This window comes from Engraulis encrasicolus, chromosome 8, assembly GCF_034702125.1.
Source record: "Engraulis encrasicolus isolate BLACKSEA-1 chromosome 8, IST_EnEncr_1.0, whole genome shotgun sequence".
Lineage (NCBI taxonomy): Eukaryota > Metazoa > Chordata > Actinopteri > Clupeiformes > Engraulidae > Engraulis > Engraulis encrasicolus.
Genome location: NC_085864.1, coordinates 24,771,407 through 24,791,292, shown reverse-complemented (window position 1 = coordinate 24,791,292; position 19,886 = coordinate 24,771,407). Strand labels below are relative to the sequence as shown.

The 19,886-nt window shown below is 42.8% G+C and overlaps 1 protein-coding gene across 1 annotated transcript; it reads left to right on the top strand.

The window, feature by feature from the left end:
• Positions 1–4,551: 4,551 nt before the first annotated feature.
• LOC134453590 (probable G-protein coupled receptor 149) lies at positions 4,552–12,913 on the top strand. Its single transcript, XM_063204371.1, has 4 exons — positions 4,552–5,822; positions 5,969–6,152; positions 6,526–6,995; positions 11,611–12,913. The coding sequence occupies exons 1-4, from the start codon at positions 4,854–4,856 to the stop codon at positions 12,268–12,270; spliced, it is 2,283 nt and encodes a 760-aa protein (XP_063060441.1). The 5' UTR covers positions 4,552–4,853; the 3' UTR covers positions 12,271–12,913.
• Positions 12,914–19,886: the final 6,973 nt, after the last annotated feature.

The following is a 19,886-nucleotide window of genomic DNA, read 5'->3' as shown; positions in this document are numbered from 1 at the left end:
GCGCACACACACACACACACACACACACACACACACACACACACACACACACACACACACACACACACACACACACACACACACACACACACACACACACACACACACACACACACAGGCCCATAATGATGTAGGCTACCCATCAAAGGTGCATTACTAGGTCTTTCCATTCCGTCTCGTCCTGTCCTACATCTGTCCACGTGAATTAATTGATTTTCTCTTCTCCCTCAGACTCAGACCTCACTCACTTCTGCATGGCATGCCATACATCCGAAGGTCAGACACACCTGTCTACGCAATACTGTGTGTGTGTGTGTGTGTGTGTGTGTGTGTGTGTGTGTGTGTGTGTGTGTGTGTGTGTGTGTGTGTGTGTGTGTGTGTGTGTGTGTGCGCGTGTGCATGTGCATGTGCGTGTGCATGTGCGTGTGTACACGTGTGTGCCCCCGCATGAGTCTGTGTGCATGCGCGTGTGTGTGTATGTAGGCCTACCAGTAACCCATGTGCCAGTAGCCCATGTGATCACTGTGTTTCACAAACCAGCCTCTCTCTCCCCCCACATGTCCTCTCTCTGATACACTGTGGGGGATCCTCCAATCACCCCCCCCCCCAAAGTCAATTATCTAAATCTAAACTCAATTTAATGTGAATAAATCAAAGCCACTCAAGGGTAAGCACATTTGCTGGAAGCAAGATGAAAAGCCCTGCTGCATGAAGGAGCTATATGACCACATGTAAGATCTTTGGTTGGAGTCGTTTGTGCTTGTGTTCACTGTATGTTTGTTTTCATGTTTTAAAGGTGCGCGGTGTAATGTTTTTAGTACACTATTTCCCAAATGAATGCTGCCCATTTACAAATGTTACCTGTTTCATGAATACTGTACTCACCACCACCATCAAATTCAAAGTACTCATTATGACTGGGAAAATTACGTAAATTGTTCATACATGAAAAGGGGGATCTTCTCCATTGTCTGCCATTTTGAATTTCCAGAAATAGGCATTTTTTGCTGCAAAACGTACTGTATATTGGTCATATAGTAAATGTAGCCTATTACTTAGTAATACATATTCATAAAAATATAACATTTGTCAATAGGCAGCACACTTACAAAGTGCACCTTTAAGGTCTGTAAAGTGTCTTTTAGTGTCTTGAAAAGCACTACATAGAACCTATGTGTTATTATTATTTATTATTATTATCATTATTGGTAACGACTAAACCATGTAAAAAAGGCGAAATATTAAACTGTACAAGGGTGTTCACTGCCTCGTTACCTTTTCCATATAAGGAATAAGCTTTTCATATGTTTTCATAGGTCTAATTGCTTTCACAATTCATACAAACTATACAGTAGGCTATATAAAAAATATTCAATATGAAATAAATGGAACTGCTTAACACATTGTTTTGTGAAAGAAAAAGTCTTTATCTTTTTCCCTTTGTGATTTCGTCAATCAGTTTTCCCAAACAATTAATTTCACCAAGGCATAAAAGCTGTGTGTGATGAGAAATCAGAGCGATGAATAGCCATGTTGTTAGCCAGGCCTTGAGGCTGCTATAGAGAGCTCTATTTTCATCCTCAGACAGTCCTTGGGCATGACAAGGAAGGCTTTTGCAAGGCCACTCTACCTCAATCCATCAAACTCATACGTCATTCACCACCACAGTTGTCCTCAGATAGCCTAGCGTGGCCAATGAAGAATATTCAAAGCTTTTTGCTGTTGCGTGTGTGTGTGAAAGAGTGTGTGTGTGTGTGTGTGTGTGTGTGTGTGTGTGTGTGTGTGTGTGTGTGTGTGTGTGTGTGTGTGTGTGTGTGTGTGTGTGTGTGAAAGAGAGAGACAGAGAGAAAGAGAGAGAGCGAGAGAGAGAGAGAGAGAGAGAGAGAGAGAGAGAGAGAGAGAGAGAGAGAGTGTGTGCAGGCACGTGCGAGTGTGTGTGTGTATGTGTGTGTATGTGTATGTGTGTGTGTGTGTGTGTGAATGTGCGTAAACAGGGACGATTCCAATCCCACTGCCTTGATCCAAGTAATGCAGGGATCAATGTTGTCAATTTTTATTGAGTCGCATTCTGAAATGGGTGCATTGTTGCAGTCCCGACTGACGTGAAAAATGGGACAGTATATGTGTGTGCCCATGCTAGCGCACGTGGTCCATTGAAAATGCACTCATGAAATTGATTTTGCGGATTGGAACGAAACCTCACACACACAAGCTTGATTCTTTTACTTTGTTATTCACAAACAAAGGGAGCTCTATTAGGCCAGTGTTTCTCAACCGGGGTGCCGAACGCCGGCCTCAGGGGTGCCGCGGAAACGTGGCTGACGGTATGGAAATTGACCTAAATAGATAAATAAATAATGTAATATAATGCATACTTGTCTTAATTAATGTCAGTGGAATTTTTCATCTACCATTTACAGACAATAAAGTAAATGTAGGTCGCCCCAGTATGGCCAACACATAGCCTGGCTGAGATAAAGCTGCAACTTCATAGGTTGTGTGACGTCTCCGAATGTGTTACTTTTCTAAGCTTGTGTGGTATCGGATGCAATGCCATTTTATGGCTTGTTGGTTTGGGGTGCCTTGAGATTTGTAATGAATTGAAAGGATGCCTCGCCTAAAAAAAGGTTGAGAAACACTGTATTAGGCTACGTAGCATCCTAATGTGTAATCAGGTTCTGGAGAAAGAAAGAAAGAAAGAAAGAAAGAAAGAAAGAAAGAAAGAAAGAAAGAAAGAAAGAAAGAAAGAAAGAAAGAGTCCTATTGATTTTGCAAAACAACTTTGCCTCCACCAGCTGTTGTGGCCTCCACTTTGTATTGACCTGAGTCTTTATAGGTGGCCCATTGCTCGACTGTAATTACATAGCCCTAGTCCTAGTGCAACTTCCTCATCCTCCACTGAGCCCAGGACTGCTCCAATGCTAGACGGTGTCTGTGCGTGTGTGTGTGTGTGTGTGTTTGTGTGTGTCTGTCTGTGTCTGTCTGTGTGCAGGGCTGTCTATAGTACCAACTATCTAATTCATGCCTGAGTATCTTTGCTATACATTTGTGTCTATGGAAACTTTGAGCTAAATTTCAAATTGTGGGCATAAATAAAGTGAGATGTCTGTGTGTGTGTGTGTGTGTGTGTGTGTGTGTGTGTGTGTGTGTGTGTGTGTGTGTGTGTGTGTGTGTGTGTGTGTGTGTGTGTGTGTGTGTGTGTGTGTGTGTGTGTGTGTGTGTGTGTAGGGCCGTCGCTAGGCATAAGCAAAGTAAGCAGAGCGGTTAGGGCCCCAATCACTTTGCCCTCAAAATTAGGGCCTCCTAAATTGAGATTGACTCAGAGTTATTATTATTATTATTTAATTATGGGGGGGGGGCGGGGGGATCCTGATCAGTTATGCTCAAGGCCTCCAAAACCTTAGCATCGGCCCAGTGTGCGTGTGTGTGCGCATGTGCGTGCCTGCTTGTGTTTGTGCTTGCATAGTATTTTGACATTAAAACCAGTGCAGTATTGTTTTTCCACAGTTATGAATCATGTTGAAAGTGACAACGTGCAAAGTTTTCACGTAGATGAGAACCTCATGCTTTGTGTGCTGTAAATACAACACACAATAAAGACAATAAAGACATTACTTAGTATACTGTAGGTGGGTTAATGCAGGGGTTCGCAGTCAACTCCAATTATATGCCGGTATATTGCAGCCAAGGCCCCTTTACATAGGCCATGCCACACTACTTTTTCTGTGCACCCGGTTTCACAACTCGATGAAGTAAAACATAATACATAGGCCCTATATAAACATTGTAAAGAAAAAAATGATTCCACTGGGATTCTTTAGCTTATTTTTGGTTTATTTTGGCTTACTTAAGGTATTCAATTCAATAAATTATTCTGTTTATGTTGCTATATTTTTCCTGCAAACCTGTCGCTGCCCCCCTGGTATCCCTTTGCGACCCCCACTTTGAAAACCACTGGGTTAATGAACAAGCCTACCAGGCCCGTGTCTGGGTGTCCATGGGCCCAATGAGTCAAGACAAACTTAAGTCTTCTACCCCATTCCCCAAGTGGCTATCAATACCTGGTAGCAAGGTGTATGCAGGTTTAAACCCTGGGCCCCTTTATGCCTCAATCTGTCCCCGATATTTAGGACCTTACAAATTAATTAAGTTTTCACGTCAGTATATGCACATGTAGAGTCCAACTACAAAAGGCCAACACCACCCTGAGAAAAATATGGAAATGTGGGGTAAGATTCCATCTTGAGGATAATTTCTCACATTTGGTCATATCCCTATCCCTGACACCTCTGCTTAGCCCACTGCATGCAGGTGTCCGAATATCCAAACATGGCAAATGTCTTTAGTTAGTGACCAACCATGTTGATCCCCTTTCTTCATTGATATGCGTTAAAGGCAGTGAAGGTGGAGAGAGTACGCTCCTCCCTCTCTACTAGCCCCTCAGAAAGCTGGGACGCACGTTGCTCATTCATGCTTTGGCTCGCGACCGCGCGGAGGAGGAGACAGAAGGCTCCTGGGGTCTACCCCTGTTGAAACTAATCTCAAACGGTAGACTACATTGACCGGGCAGCAGCAAGATGCGCGACTGTTCAGGAGATTGAGCAGTAATTTTCTCTGAGCAACCGAGTGTCTGAGAAGCGCGCGCGCACGTCATTGGAGAGGTGAACGACTCACTTTCAATGGATTGCGTTGACATACCACACGCGGGAATGTATGAAGGACGGATACAGGTTCATCTGGGCGGAAAAGTAGGTTCTTGGTTATCCAAACCTCCCCAATCTGCAGGTGGATATATTGAGACATGGTGCGTCCCCGAAATGGAATGAGACAAGAGAACTAGTTAAAGTTGAAAGATGTCCTACGCGGGCAGCACACCACCTCCAAACGAAAGCACCCCTTTCATGGAGGGCTATGATAAGATGGGTGGCTTGGACAGTGGCAACCAAACTGACATCTTTCTCTTTTGCCTGTGTCTGTCCATTGCCATTGTGACTTGTGTGGGAGGTATATACTCACTTATAACATTACTGAGGAAAAAACTCAAGACTTCGCTTTGCCTAATCGTGGCTTCCATGTCAATTGACGACCTCGTTAGCTTGGTGCCCCTGTCGTTGTTCATGTTCTTACAATGGACCAAAGACGACCATGGCAAGTCAGGGACCATATGCACGCTGTCCGGACTCCTGTACGTTTTCCAGGGGTTGGCTTGTAACATGAAGGCTTTTCTTATAGTTGCATACACCTTTTACATCACAAAACGGTTTGGAGTTTACCAGTCCAACAGTAGACACATGAGAATGTTGTGGGCGATAGCAGCTGTGTGGATCATCAGCCTCGGCGTCAGTATACTGCCTCTGTGTGGCTGGGGTCGTTTTTCCTCGGCTCCACTTGGATGCCTGCCGGACAGCAATAGTTTTTACGTGCTACTCATTTTTGCTATATACTCGTTGTGCGTGTGTGGCTTAGTGCTTTTCTCTTCCCCACTCATATATCGGCTGTTGTGTTCCACGGAACCCCAGAAGACCTTTTTCCCCAGCTACTTTGAGATCGCTGGTCCGCTGGTTTCGGAAGGATCCGGACCCTTGTGTGAAATCCCCTCCTTGTCCCGAGTGAGCTTGGAGAAAAGTTTAAGTGTTTACAATGAATTGAGCTCAGGTTCTGCGTATTTGCAAAGCAACCTGGCCACGGTGTCCCGCTCCAGCACAACGGATCGTTTGCGTAATGATGAACAGCTCCCGAGGTACTCCCCGGTGATTTTCGCCCAGAAGCGCTTCTCGGTTATCCTGGCCATTGCACGCACAATTCTGTGGATGCCAATGATGGTGAGTAATCACTCACGGTCAGGTAGGCTACTAATTCATTAGGCCTAATTAAATAACGGTGTATGTGTGCGTGACTTAAAGCCTATTAGCATAGTGATATTGTGATGGTTTATTGTGGGTGACGCATGTGTTCTTACACTTTTCAGACGCAAATGGCGGTGAGTCACATAGTTCATGTTCGGAGCACTTCCATGGAGACCCTGAGCTTCATCCTAACTTTGCTCTCGGCAGCTGTGACACCGATGTTCGTTCTCTCTGAGCGCTGGATCCACCTTCCTTGTGGGTGCTTTATCAACTGTCGTTTAGGCGCCGCCAAAGATCCCTCCACTGGTAAGGGTAACATAATTGTGCCGTTAGCTTGTGATAAATGTGTGAGGAAGTGAAGATATTATCATTTTCGATAATAATAATTACTAAATGAGTAGGCTACCCTACTTTGAGCAAAACAATAACGGATGCTCCATAGTCATAAGTAGCCTACACATAAGCCCCTTATAAATAATTGCATAGGCTACTGATAGCCTACTTGGCATATGCATTGCCTACTTGTCATGGGCCCAATGGCTGAAGTTGGAGACTACTTCTTATTCTCATTCAGAGTGAGTGACAGGCAGCCCAAGTGCAGCCAAGTAATTTCCAAGACATGCAGAATTGCCCCACACTAAAAGTCACCAAGTTGAATTGTGCTTTCCTGTGTTCACAGCAAATAAACGGCGGTTTGATTTCAACATGTCCCTCCAGCACGGCTATGGATTCTACAAAATCTCCCACACGAAGTCGCCGTCTATAGAAAAGCCCTCATACAGCAATCTGTTCAACTGCGACCTGAGTGAGAGTCGAGTCGCGGTGCTGGACAGCGGTCAGATAAAAACGCTGGCGAATCACGAGTTCAGAACCCCCTCGGGCGAGGACAGCTCCCTCCACAGCGAAGTGCTACTAGACGCAGCCCATAGCCGGGAGGAGAGGCCACAGAGTCAGCGCCTCAACTCTGACCACCACGACGGCTTGTGTCTGGGCACACCGCCCCCAGCACTGAGCGCAGAACGGCAGCTGCATCTGGATTCTTCCGTGTTCGACGGGCCGGAAAGAAGACTGTCCCACGAGGAGTGCCGTAAAATAGAACTTACCGACTGGGAATGGTGCAGAAGCAAGTCAGAGAGGACCCCGAGACAGGTACTGAATTAATTAAAAACGTATCTAAAATATTATTCTAGTGAGAAATTAAGGATATGTGTGAGGTTTTGTTTTGCTGTGTAAAATGCAGTGTCACTACACAGTAAATGTTGTGGTGTTAATTCAACACTTAGAGAGTTCATTTGAGTCCAAATTATGTCAAATAAACTATATAAGTGTTAAATGAGCACTGTAGAATTTACTGTGTATGAGGGTGAAGATCAACATTAAATATAGCCTACAATTTTAGGTCTACTTTGGTCTTATGGTTATGTCCTGTTCCTAATGACACCTAATGAAAACTTCCATGGCAGATCCATGTGAGGGTCATTTTAAAACACACATAAACTCATCCAGCAATATCTCTGTATGCAGTGGTTAGGTGATAGGCGAGAGCTTTGAAAATGGGCCTTCATTTTCCTCTCATCACCTAACTCTAAGGCCACACAGGAGAACATAAAATGTCTGCATGCCATGGCAGGTTGGCCAAAAAAGGCAGGTTGGCCTGTTTTGCCCATATCATACAATTTGCTGCTATATAACATGTACCCTTTCTGCTGTTCTTTGCCTGTCACCTGATGTTTTATAACACATTTTTGTTAGGATGTGCCCTTCTCCCACTCATATTACCCATATACTATTACTCAGTGCCTGTATTTAACCGCTTACCGCAGAGCATTTGTTTGTCAAGGTGGGTGGTGGGTGGTTACGTGTAGTGGTGTCAACAATGATCGATTCGGCGATCCGAATCGATCCGGGGCATAGACGATCCAGATCCAGATCCGGCAAGTTCCAGAATCAATCCGGCAATTTTTTTAAGTTTCAATTACTTCCATGGATATTTCGGGAGCAAATGAATGTTAAATTAAATAAAAACACTTCAAAACATTGCAAGACTGATACAGACTGATGCAGAAAACAGCCAATAAATTGTTGCTCAGTATCTGACTACTTGTATTTCCTCATCATGGCTGAACATTTGCTTTGCATTCAGTAGAAATGTAATGCATTGCAATGCATTGTAGAATTGAATCGAATCGGATTGGATCTAATAGAATCGAATCGAATCGGATCTACTACCTCCCGAATCGTGATCGAATCGGATCGTGAGGGCAGTGCCGATCCACACCACTAGTTACGTGTGACTATCTCCATTTCAAAGGCCAATAGTTCCCAAACTTTTTTGCTGGGAGCCCCTTTTGCACCTAAGAATATTTTCATGACCCCCACCACCCATATTCCAAATGCTATTATTGTGTGGTTGAAATGATATTATTTCAAATGCTACCATCTATGGAAGAAATCAAGAAATGATGATAATCATAATGCAATGTGCGTACTTCCGTGCCATTCATGGATCATGGTCTTATATTCCTGCAACACGTTAGTTTTGCAACATTGCTATGACAGTGCAGAGAGCCTTAAGTAACAGATTAAGACATAGACATTAGAATTATGGTGACAGTAAGGTTATAACATAGGTGCTGCGCTAAGGGGTTAACCATTAACCAGCAGCTGATGTGTTCCTGAGTGGTATAGATGATTAGTTCTTATGACTGCTCTGCTGTTTGCCCGCTTTAACCTCCTCATGAGTAATTTGAGACTCCGAGACCTTATTGCAGCTCCAGGCGGAAATGACATGTTTGCCCAGACGTGGATGTGTGACAACGGTGTGATTAAATGTTTCAAATTCAAATCCCCTTTTCGTCCCCCTGAGAGCCACACTATTCTATACTTAGACAGACACAGTATTCATGATGACTTTACAGTTGTTAATTTGAACTCTGGTGCTGCTGAATGGTCCCTTTATGTTGTTGAGATAAAAATATAACAATCAAACGCTGTGCTTTTTTTTTCGCCAAGCGTTGAATTTGTTGACTTGTGTGACTTCTCATATGAGAGACATGTTTGTTGCTCTTTCAGGTCAGCATTTCCATTTCATGACCCCTTGTTGTTGGATTATGTTGCCCTATTTGAATAGACAAGAGAAACTGTCAAATATAGCAAAACAAAAGCAACAGTGATATCTATGTATAGTGCTACAGCATGTGACATAGGCCATTGATTGTGGGGGAGGTCAAGAGTGTCTAGTTTTGGGTAGGGTGCGCACATCCAAAAACGCTTTTGGCAGGTGCCAGACAAAAGTGTCATACAGTTGAAAGGAGGTCCAGCATGATGGAAATCTTGCTTTTAAAATATAATGTTTCTTTTTTTATTGGAGCTCATTGGCAATGTGCAGACCTGCCTCCTTCAGAGGTCAAGAGTTTGGCCAGAAGGAAATGAAGGATTTAATCCCAGGCTGAGCATCCTTGAGTAGATTTGCCCTCGGTGCATGTTACATATTAACAGCAATAGATTCAGCCAGCAGCATCACATTGGCATGCAATTTATGGATGTGGCGCACATTATATATACAGCATGTACATCTTATTATTGTCAGATGCTTCAGTAAATTGTGCAGAAATAATGCTTGAATGTTTTATGGGGCAAAGAGGAAATAATTGGACCTGGCCGTGTTGTGGTTGTTTGCAGTCAAAATGGGAATTGCCTCTGGCATGCTGACTGGAGTGAGATAGGAACCACTGGAGTGTTAGTTCTTTAGCCTGATTATCATCTACTTTCAAATCTCTTCAAGACTTGGTCTGACCAAGAGCTGCGAGCATAACAATTAACATTTCCCAAACAGCATTTCCCAAACGGTCTCCCTTGGTTTGCTAATGGTTGTTTGCTTCCCAACAAAGTGGAGGAGTTCCCGATTTTTCGGGAGCTCAGAAAGTACTTGCATTGCTCTTGACCTGACTAGTAGCAACACTGAAGGAGGGCACTGCCTGGCTATTCGTTCTTAGTTTTTAACGCCACATTTGCCCTCTTTTTTTCTCCCAGTCATCTCAGCAGGAGCAGTGGTTGCCTAATGTTTAAGTAACCATATCTCCCCATCTGTCCTCTTTTTTTAATGAATGCGTTGTTGGAATATTGTGAAAGTGTTAATTATCTGTATGATTCCCAATGGGGGTCAGGGTGAAGCGTTGAGTCCTGTGCTGGTTGGATCCTTTCCTGTGCGCAGCTCATCTGCAAGTAGACTCCCTGATAAATGCAGTTATTATCTGCGCTAACCGTCACATTAGATGACACTATGTGCTAAATATATCTCTAAATATCATAGTAATCATGAACCGATGTGCATTTCTCCATTTTGGTATTGTCTTTGAATCCTTTCAAGTGCCTGCATCAGTTATGATAATGGAAGCATTCCGACGTAATTGGATGGTCCCTGTCAAAGCTGTTTTCACTCATATTATTTGACATGTACAGTATTCTCTTCACATGTTTCCGCGTTATGACCCATTTCAACATTAAAAACATTTCTCATTATATCTCACTATATTCACAGTACTTTGACAAGATCTCTGCCTTTGTTGTCAGACTTGATCAATGCTATTATCTAGCTTAAAGTATTGGAAGGAGGGAGAGGTGGAGGAAAAAGGAAAACATTGTGAGAGAAAAAAAATAAGATGAGAATAGAAGCTTCAGGAAAGAAGAGGAGAAATTAAGTTGACAACCGAGGGAGAAAATATGAAGATCACCTTACACTCTCCACTCAAATGACTTCTTCCCAGTGCCATCTCAGTGCTCTAGGGGGAAACCACTGTCACAGAGCTTCATTTTAAAAAGTGCAATTTCTGTAGCACTCTTGAAGCACAATGCATGGCTGCTGATGAGCATATTCCAAATCCCCTGGTTTTGCCTGCGCATTGGATTCCAAAAGTTAACTTTGAGAACAGTTGTGCTAATAAATGCAGTTAGTCGCTGGAGTTACTAGAAGTTGCCGGAAGAAATACATGATTGCAGCATCTGAAATCAGCTTGTCGTCCATCACTGTAGATTATCAAATCTCTACTTCTGATTATGCTTGAGTTTTCTTTCTTAACAAGACATAGTTAAAGCCATACAAAAGAAACAAGCTTCATCAAAATCAAAAGATTTCTTTGAAGCGTATTGCAAAGGGCCACGATGGTGCCATAAATTATTCACAGGCTTTGTTCACAGAAAACAGAGAAGTATCTCACTTTGTCATTTCTATGTCTAATCAACTCCTCAATAACTCAAAGAGCGTGTAAGAAACATGAGTTCTTTAGAGCTTGAAAAAAATGTGCCGTTCTTCATCCAAGTAGCTCAGCTGTGGCCGATGTAGAAAGAAACATTAATAGTTATCTGTCTAGTCTTTCAAGTTCCAAGAAGAATTCCAGTTGCTCACAGTTACCTATAATTCTTTGGATAACATGACCTGCATGAAACAGACATCTCCTTAACAACTCTCCAAGAGTTTAGATCTCCGAACTCAGATTATTTTCTCATCAGTGGCACCATTGTAATGTGTCAGTGCCATTATAGTTTTCTTGCATATAAACATTACCTTGCTTGCTCTGATTGTCTGGAAATTGCTGTCAATCAAAAAATGTGCTCATGTGATTGGCTGCAAAGCATCTTGCCCCTCCTCATAGTGCCAATGTTTGTAAACAGAAAATCCTCTGTATCTATAATGTGTCCATTGTCCAAGTGTCCACTGTTCCATTGTGGTAATTTTTATGCATGTTTTTCTGTTTATCTTTTTTAGAGATCCAGTGGGGGCTTGTCCATACCTTTGTGTGCCTTCCAGGGCACCGTCTCCCTGCAGGCTCCCACGGGCAAGACCCTCTCCCTCTCCACCTACGAGGTCAGCAGCGACGGCCTCAAGATCTCCCCCACCACCAAGAAGGTGGAGGTCTACCGCTCCAAGTCGGTGGGCCACGAGCCGGCCATTGCGGACGACCCCCACTCGGACAGCTCAGGCAGCGGTGGCGGCGGCGCCGGGGGAGGAGGTGGTGGTGGCATCAGCGTCAGCCTCGGTGGCGGTGGTGTGGTGGGCGACACCAACGTCAAGATCCACCTGGAGGTGCTGGAGATCTGCGACAACGAGGAGGCCATGGACAGCGTCTCCATCGTCTCCAACATCAGCCAGTCGTCCACGCACGCCCGCTCGCCCTCGCTGCGCTACTCCAGGCGGGAGAACCGCTTCGTGTCGTGCGACCTGGGCGAGACGGCGTCCTACTCGCTGCTCATCCCCACCATCAACCCGGACGCGGACGGCATCAACATCAGCATCCCCGACACGGTGGAGGCCCACCGGCAGAACAGCATGCGGCAGACGCAGGAGAGCGGAGGCTACCGGGAGGAGATCCAGCTGCTCAACGACGCCTATAGGAAGCAGAGTGACGGCCAGAGGAACGAGGAGTGAGGATTATTAAAATCCTTTTTTTGAGTTTTATTCCACGACAGAACTACGTTTCCAAAGGAAAACAAAGGATCTGCAACACTGTTTGACGCTCCCAAAATGTAATGACACTCTCAGTAGTCCGAAACGTCGTGCCATTACATTTTGGGAGCTTCAAACAGTGTTGCGGACCTTTCCTTTCCTTTCAGTTATCCTATGTTTGGTCCACCTGTGCTACTGATGTGCGCGCATTCTCTGACTTTTTGAATAGAACTACATTTTGCCCATTAAGGTCTTATTCAGAGTCAATGGTCGGAGCATAGTACTACCATGGAATAAAATTCAAAAGAGAATTTTAAGTGTGTTGACTCATCACTTTAAGCTTCAATCAGCTTTCGTCCTGCATCTTTACATGGGATGTGCACAATCTTTACCCTCAACCCCATGAGAATGGATGACCGTGACTGTAATAGTGACTACTTTATAATATGATAATAATGACTACTTTGACAGAGTGGGGTGCTGCAGGTGGAAGGAGAGGACAGTCAGGGTTACCAGAGGAGGACACTGCTGTAAAGCCAGAAAGTTGGAGCTCCTTGAAAGAAAACAGTATTTGGCCTTGTCATTCATAATAATACTATTAACTTTTTGTCTTCAAAGGGTCCCATGTTGATGCAGAATCCTTAGAATTGCCCATACGTTTCCCCTCCTGGCTTAAAAACCTTGTTATGGCTTATCATGGGATCCAAACAAATAAACCTTCCAGCATTTGCACACAGAAAATTCTAGAACATGTATAATTATTGCATGCTGGGTGGCCACCAAGGCGAGGACAGTCAGAGCCCTTAACAAGATGTATTTGTGTAGGGGATGTTTGAATGTGCCTTTGAAATTTGACAAGAAAGAATCACAAGACAGAAAAAATGGCTGTATTCACACAGCCAAGGGCCATGTGTGTGCTGTGCTCGGAATAACATCTGGTATTTTTATATGATCAAAGTGTTCCACAGTTTTCATGGGTAGAAGCATTGAGCTTGACATGGTAATTTGAATCTGCGAATAGAACTAAGTACAGAAGTCGTAGGCTATTAACACACCAGGGGTGCCCCTGCAAAAAAAAGGAGATCATCACTTTGTGACAAGGGGAGCAAAGAAAAACAAAGGGAGAAAAAAACGGGGTTGCACTGTAGGCTTGTGCAGTGACAATAATTATGGTGCATTGCAGGCACAAAGTGGAGTCTCTGGTGATTAGTCCAATCACTCAGCATGGCTCTGCATACAAAAAGACAAATTACTCCCCAAAGTCCTTTTTCAGTGTTTCTATTATTGTAGTATTAATGTGTTTGTCGCTTTTCAGCATTCCTCCAAATCTTGTTTATATGCTTACAGTACGTACCCGCTCCTGTGTGTGTGTGTGTGTGTGTGTTCGCGCGCGTGTGTGTGTGTGTGTGCGTGTGTGCGTGTGAGTGCATGTGCACCCATGTGTGTCCACCAGTTCGGGTCGATTCTTTTGATGTTGGTGACTCAAGCATATCATACAGAATATAAATGTATGCAGCGGTCATCTGTATAGAGCAGCGTGTGTAAGTACGTACGTGTTTTTGTCTTCTGTGCCAACGGCGCATGCGTGTGTCTGTGTGTGTGTGTACAAAATGTGTATGTGTGCTTTTTGTTTTGCTCGTCAGAAAATGTCCCAAAGTTATAAGCTGATCCGTGACCTGTGAGAGCAACACTTGCTTCTAACAGCCTCTCTAAATGTGTGGTGTCCATCTGTGGAGTGGAGTGAGGAGATAGAAGCATCATTTCAACACCTCATTGGCATTCCATAAAGATAGGTCTGGACTGGCCATCTGGCATAGCGGGCATTTTTAGTGGGCCCTGCACCCTCGTGGACTCCTATTTTCAGAAATGTTTAAAAAGAATAATAATAATTTTAAAATGAGGGGCCCACAAAGGTGCGGGGCCCACCGATGAGTCAGTTCTGTGCCACTAATTACGAGGGACCCCTTTAAGCCAAAAGTGCCCGGGCCCTATTTCTACCCCAGGCCAGCCCTGCATAAATACAATTTGCTGGAATGACAGTGTGCATATTTGGGCTTCTAAATGAGAGCACAGATGAATGTTGATTTTATAGAACCTTCTTTTTAAACGCCCATTCATTTTCAAGTCGCTGCATTTGCAATCTGGAATGTGAGCTAGACAATTCAGTTACATTTCATTTCTGCATAAATTTGAACACTGCAAATGGAATATTTGGAGATGGGCGGGGGCGGTGCAGTTTCAGAAAATCAATGACACCACTCCTAAAATGAATGTGACATTTTGAGATATGATTCTGCTTAGAGTTATCAGCACACATAAAGTATTCATATCTAGAACTGAAGACACAAGACATTACACACATTGACACACACAAAAACAAGACTTTACAGTACAAGCAGTAAGACAAACAGGGTACTCCATAAACGAAATGTAACTCTAGTGTGTGCACTACATCCTAGTTATTTTAAGATAGCATATGTACAATCTATTTAAATGTTCATTATCTGTTAAATGATGACCATGTTTTTCTGTGATAATATTACATTCAGGACATAGTCAGATAATTGTGTCTTTCTGCAGAGCCAAGAATAGCCAAGTTGTGATATTATGTATATTCTTCATTTGAATGTATTACAATGAATTATATTCATTAAAGATTTATTTACTGACGACAGCTTCTGTTATGTTTATGTATTGCATACTCATAAGCACTGAGCGTGAAAGCGCAACAGTCCAGTCCATTTAAGTGTGCATTTTGCAGTAAGCATTTTTGCACATTTGTAATGTTTATGGTTTGAAGAGCACTCAGCTGGAAGTTGGCCATCCCTTTTATTTGAGCTCAAAGACAATCGCAGTAATACATGACTCATGAACGTTAATGCATTGCCAATTGCCCTACAGTTCAGATCAGGACAGTTACCCCCCTCTCAAATGCAGTTGCCACTGTTTTGCTTGTTAATTAGAGGTACTAAATACTTACTGCGACATGTAAAATGCAGGGTTAAAGTATTTTACCACAATTCTGTAAGGTAATCTTTTAAATAAAATCCCCAATAGCATACAATCTTAATGAATGTCTTAGAACAGTCTGAGAGCGGTGCTTCCTATGGCTCGTTAGGCAAATAGGAACATAAGGAACAAAATAGCTATGTCATCTTTGAAATAGCATCAGGAGAAAATAGTGAGGTATAAAGAATGAAAATAGCAATATAGACTTTGTTCCTACACTTTATTTATGAAGACATTACTATCCCTCCACACAGATAGTAGCGACGAAAAAATGGACTTGTCCAAAAGAATTTAACCGCTCGCCTCTAAAATCTGTCTTCCTGACAGCGAGAACTGGATGATTTGGAGCGAGGGTCTGCTCAGTTGGCAAACACTGCAAGGCTGTCACAGCCTCCCCCATCTGCTGTGGAAGAATAGGCCTAGGGATCAGAGTGGGACTCCTCCAGCACTCACAGGTCATGAGGATGAGGAGTGAATAGACGTCTGTTTGATCATGACAAGCTATGGGAAGCAGGGCTGGACTGGGAGACAAAATTGGCCCAGGCATTTTTGACATAGACCGTTTCCTCTCATTGCCCATCTGCTTTTCTATGATATTATTTCTATGACCTTTTCTACAATATTATGGCTTAGTTCATTGTTTGCTAAAATTGGGCTGCCCCTTCTAAATGGTGGGTCAGTCTCTAAGGGGAAAAAAAGACAAAAGGACAACTAAAGCAACAGCACCGGCCCCTGAGGACTGTCGGCCCACCGGGATAATGCCCTGTATACCAGATTACCAGTCCAGCCCTGCTGGGAAGGAGAGCACGTCACCACCATCAGCAGGCAATGCTGGCGGAGCAAAGCTTCTGGGCCTGGCTGAAACATCAAATAAGACTTAGTAGTAACTGCTGGCTCTCCAGTGGAAATAGCCTAGAAGATGCTGGTACTATGCCCCATGCTTACAACGGATCAGATTAAGTAGGCAGTGTTATGAATGACAGTATCTCCCCTTAATCTTTCAATCATCATTACAATTTAATTTATGGGCATACATATAGGCTGTATATGAAATGAAAAACTATACATCTGCATTGACATGCTAGAATGCAGTCATATTTTCTGGCAATATACAGCTCCTTTTATCAGCCCATAATGTAGCTTGTGGTCTGGCCTACACTGTGGTCATATGGCGCTTGGGTGAGGGGGCCTTTGTTTGAAACCGTATCTTTCATTAAAAGGGCTTTATAGCTGTGCTGTTTGAATAAGACACATGGGCCAAAGGAGCCAAGGTGTTCCGCACACATTGTTCTTCTCCGTGCATGCCACACCGCAGTCTTAATTACCGACCTCTGCTCTTTTAAATTCTCTTGAAAGGCTTGTTTCGCCTGCCTTATTAATGCCCGGCGACTCTGTCCCACTGACAAGAAACAAGAGTGGGGAGATGGCAACCTGGCTGAACGCAGTCCAATTAAAATGTGCAGAGTTGGGATACAGTAGCCTGCACGGCCCATGATTTGACACAGAGGAATTGGATGCAGCTGGAGCATTGTAGGCTACTGTACGCTTCTCTTCCCTGCTGGCCGCAGCCATTAGTAGCCTACAGAAGGCTCTGTGCTCTCCCATCATAGACATACAATAATGATTCTTTATTAGAGAGTAAGGAACCTTTTTTGTTTTGGTTCACAAAACATCACATTTGGGCTACCCTTTAAGCAAAAGACGATAAATAGATGCCCATGCATGTGAAGATGAGTTTGGCAATGTAGGCCTATGTATCATAGATTAACTGACGATAAAGGTGGACTAGAACCACTAGTCTAGATCTTAAATTCAACTTCTATATGTAAGGGTTTACTTCTCAGAAGCTGGTTTGGGTTTTTACTTCAACGACTGGTCCAGGCCACGGTCCTGTCCCGCGTTGACTACTGCAACTCACTCATGACAGGTCTACCTGCTTGTGCGCTAAAGCCTCTGCAGATGATCCAGAATGCGGCGGCACGGTTGATATTCAATCAACCCAAAAGGACCCATGTTACTCCTCTATTTATTGAGTTGCACTGGTTACCGATCGCCGCCCGGATCAAGCACAAGGCATTGACCCCTTGCCTACAAAACCATCACAGGGTTATCTGAAGGACCTACTAACGCCTTATGTTACTGGAAGAGATCTGCGCTCATCCAGCACAAGCCGGCTGGCTCTGCCATCCAGTCGCTCTAGGTACTCCCAGTCAAGATTGTTCTCCGTTGTGGTTCCCAAGTGGTGGAACAGTCTCCCAGAGGCAGCAAGACTAAGCACCTCTCTTGCAGCCTTCAAGAAACAACTTAAGACATTCCTCTTTCGAGAGAATCTACTAGACTAATGATTGAACTGGCCTTGCCCCAGGGCAGAATCCTGACATGATGTTTAGTTTAGTTTAGTTTGTGAGTGTGTGTGTGTGTGTGTGTGTGTTCTCGTTATTTCCTCTTTATTATTAAAAAAAAAAAAAAAAAAAAAAAAAAAAACTAACCCCTCTTTGTAATTGCACTTGTTGTTCTGTATATCTCCTGTGCACTTTGTATTTGCTTGTGATGTTGGCTTGATTATGTCCTCTTCTGAAAGTCGCTTTGGTTATAAAGCGTCTGCCAAATGCAATGTAATGTAATGTAATGTAATGTAACTTAGTAAAACTTAGAGGGCATGCTTGGCAACGGAATAATACTGCTTCACAGAAAGCAGAAAACGTCTGAAAAAATTTCCAGATTATTGACGAGTCGACAGTAGAATATCAACTGCCAACTGCATAAATAAATAAGCAAATACAAAGATGGATGCTTGCGCACATACACACGTTCGTACCTGGCTGTCACGACTTTTTGTGCAACATCAAAGGATGTATGGGTAGACCCAGGCTAGTGTTTCAGATGACCTCCAGACAATACATTTCTTTAAAAACTGTACTCTTTATGTTCCCTTTCACTTCAGTGTTTCTTGTAGGAAAAGAACTCTGTAATTGCAGTGTTCAGATATTATTATTCAATAAAAATGTGCATAATGTTAACTTTTACTTTAGTTTTGAACCTGTAGCAAAATAATTCGAATTGCTCTGTTGATTGTTCTATTCAGCAATTTAAAAAAAATTTGAAATATAACTTGATGAATATGTGGGTGGAGCTCAACAGATTTGGGAGAAAGCCAGTGAATAATAATAATAAAATAACAATTTAATAATTAAAATAATCATGATTTTCATTAAATAATGACCATAATAGGTGTCTCTCATAATGATAATGCATGATAATAGGAATAGAACTGACTTCATCATGATTGAAATGAAATGAATGTCTATGATGGAAGTCTCTGTGCCATGAAGTATTCTTGATATTTGGAGTAGAGAACTATGCATAATAATAATATAGGCTAATAGAAATGTCAAAGTTCATCCTGATTGTGATAAAATAATGTCCATGATGGTAATCTGTCATATAGTGTCCTCCTTGATTACTAGGCAATACGTCTCTGGTCAACAACGGGGCTTAATTGTCAATATGAAAAGTTCATTCAACACCGCACACTGGATACTGTTCTTTTTTTCTCTTTATTTTTTGTAGCGAACAACGTGTTTCGCCCAGTGCGTCTTCAGGTTCGCTCTTTACCAACCCCCATTACCCAGGTGTACAAATAAGGTATCACATGATCACATGATTAGTTGCTACCAGTCTGTGCATATTCACCACCCCCATTCATACAGGTGCGTAGGTTCATCAGTCCGTACAGGTAAATGCATTTTACAATTGTCCAGTAAGCAGGGGCATCCCAACATGAAAAGTATAGTACAAATTCCATTCAACACTTTATCATTAGGGTAAAAATTCAATATCATTAAGTTAAGGTATCACAACATTAGTCAAAATAATGCTTCCTAATACCAGTAAATGACCGTTATAGTAGAGCGGCTACAGGAAAAATCGTGCAAATTATGATACAAGCGTGAAATTCGGCAAGTATGAGCTCAAGACCCATACGATCAAATCTACCTGATTGGCCATTTGAAATGGCAGCCATTTTCCAAGATGGCCGCCAAAAAAGACCCCAGAAATGGATTTATTGCATAGAATTGACCTAGAAATGTATAATACAAGCATGAAATTCAACATGTATGTGCTCAAGAACAATATGATCAGATCTACCTAATTGGCCACTTGAAATGGTGGCCATTTTCCAAGATGGCCGCCAAAAAAGACACCAGAAATTGATTTATTGCATGTAATTGACCTTGAAAATGACGATACAAGTATGAAATTCAACATATATGTGCTCAAGACCAATACGATCAAATCTACCTGATTGGCCACTTTAAATGGCGGCCATTTTCTAAGATGGCCGTCAAAAAGGACCCCAGAAATAGATTTATTGCATAGAATTGACCTAGAAAAAGATGATACAGGCATGAAACTCAACATGTATATGCTTAAGACCAATACGGTCAAATCTACCTGATTGGCCACTTGAAATGGTGGCCATTTTCCAAGATGGCCACCAAAAAAGACCCCAGAAAGTGATTTATTGCATAAAATTGACCTAGAAAAGTATGATACAAGCATGAAATTCAACATGTATGTGCTTAAGA

Coding starts and splice junctions, on each gene's coding strand:
- LOC134453590 (XM_063204371.1), top strand. CDS start 4,854: ATGTCCTACGCGGGCAGCACACCACCTCCAAACGAAAGCACCCCTTTC. Junction 5,823..5,968: donor TTCTGTGGATGCCAATGATG/GTGAGTAATCAC, acceptor TACACTTTTCAG/ACGCAAATGGCGGTGAGTCA. Junction 6,996..11,610: donor CAGAGAGGACCCCGAGACAG/GTACTGAATTAA, acceptor TATCTTTTTTAG/AGATCCAGTGGGGGCTTGTC.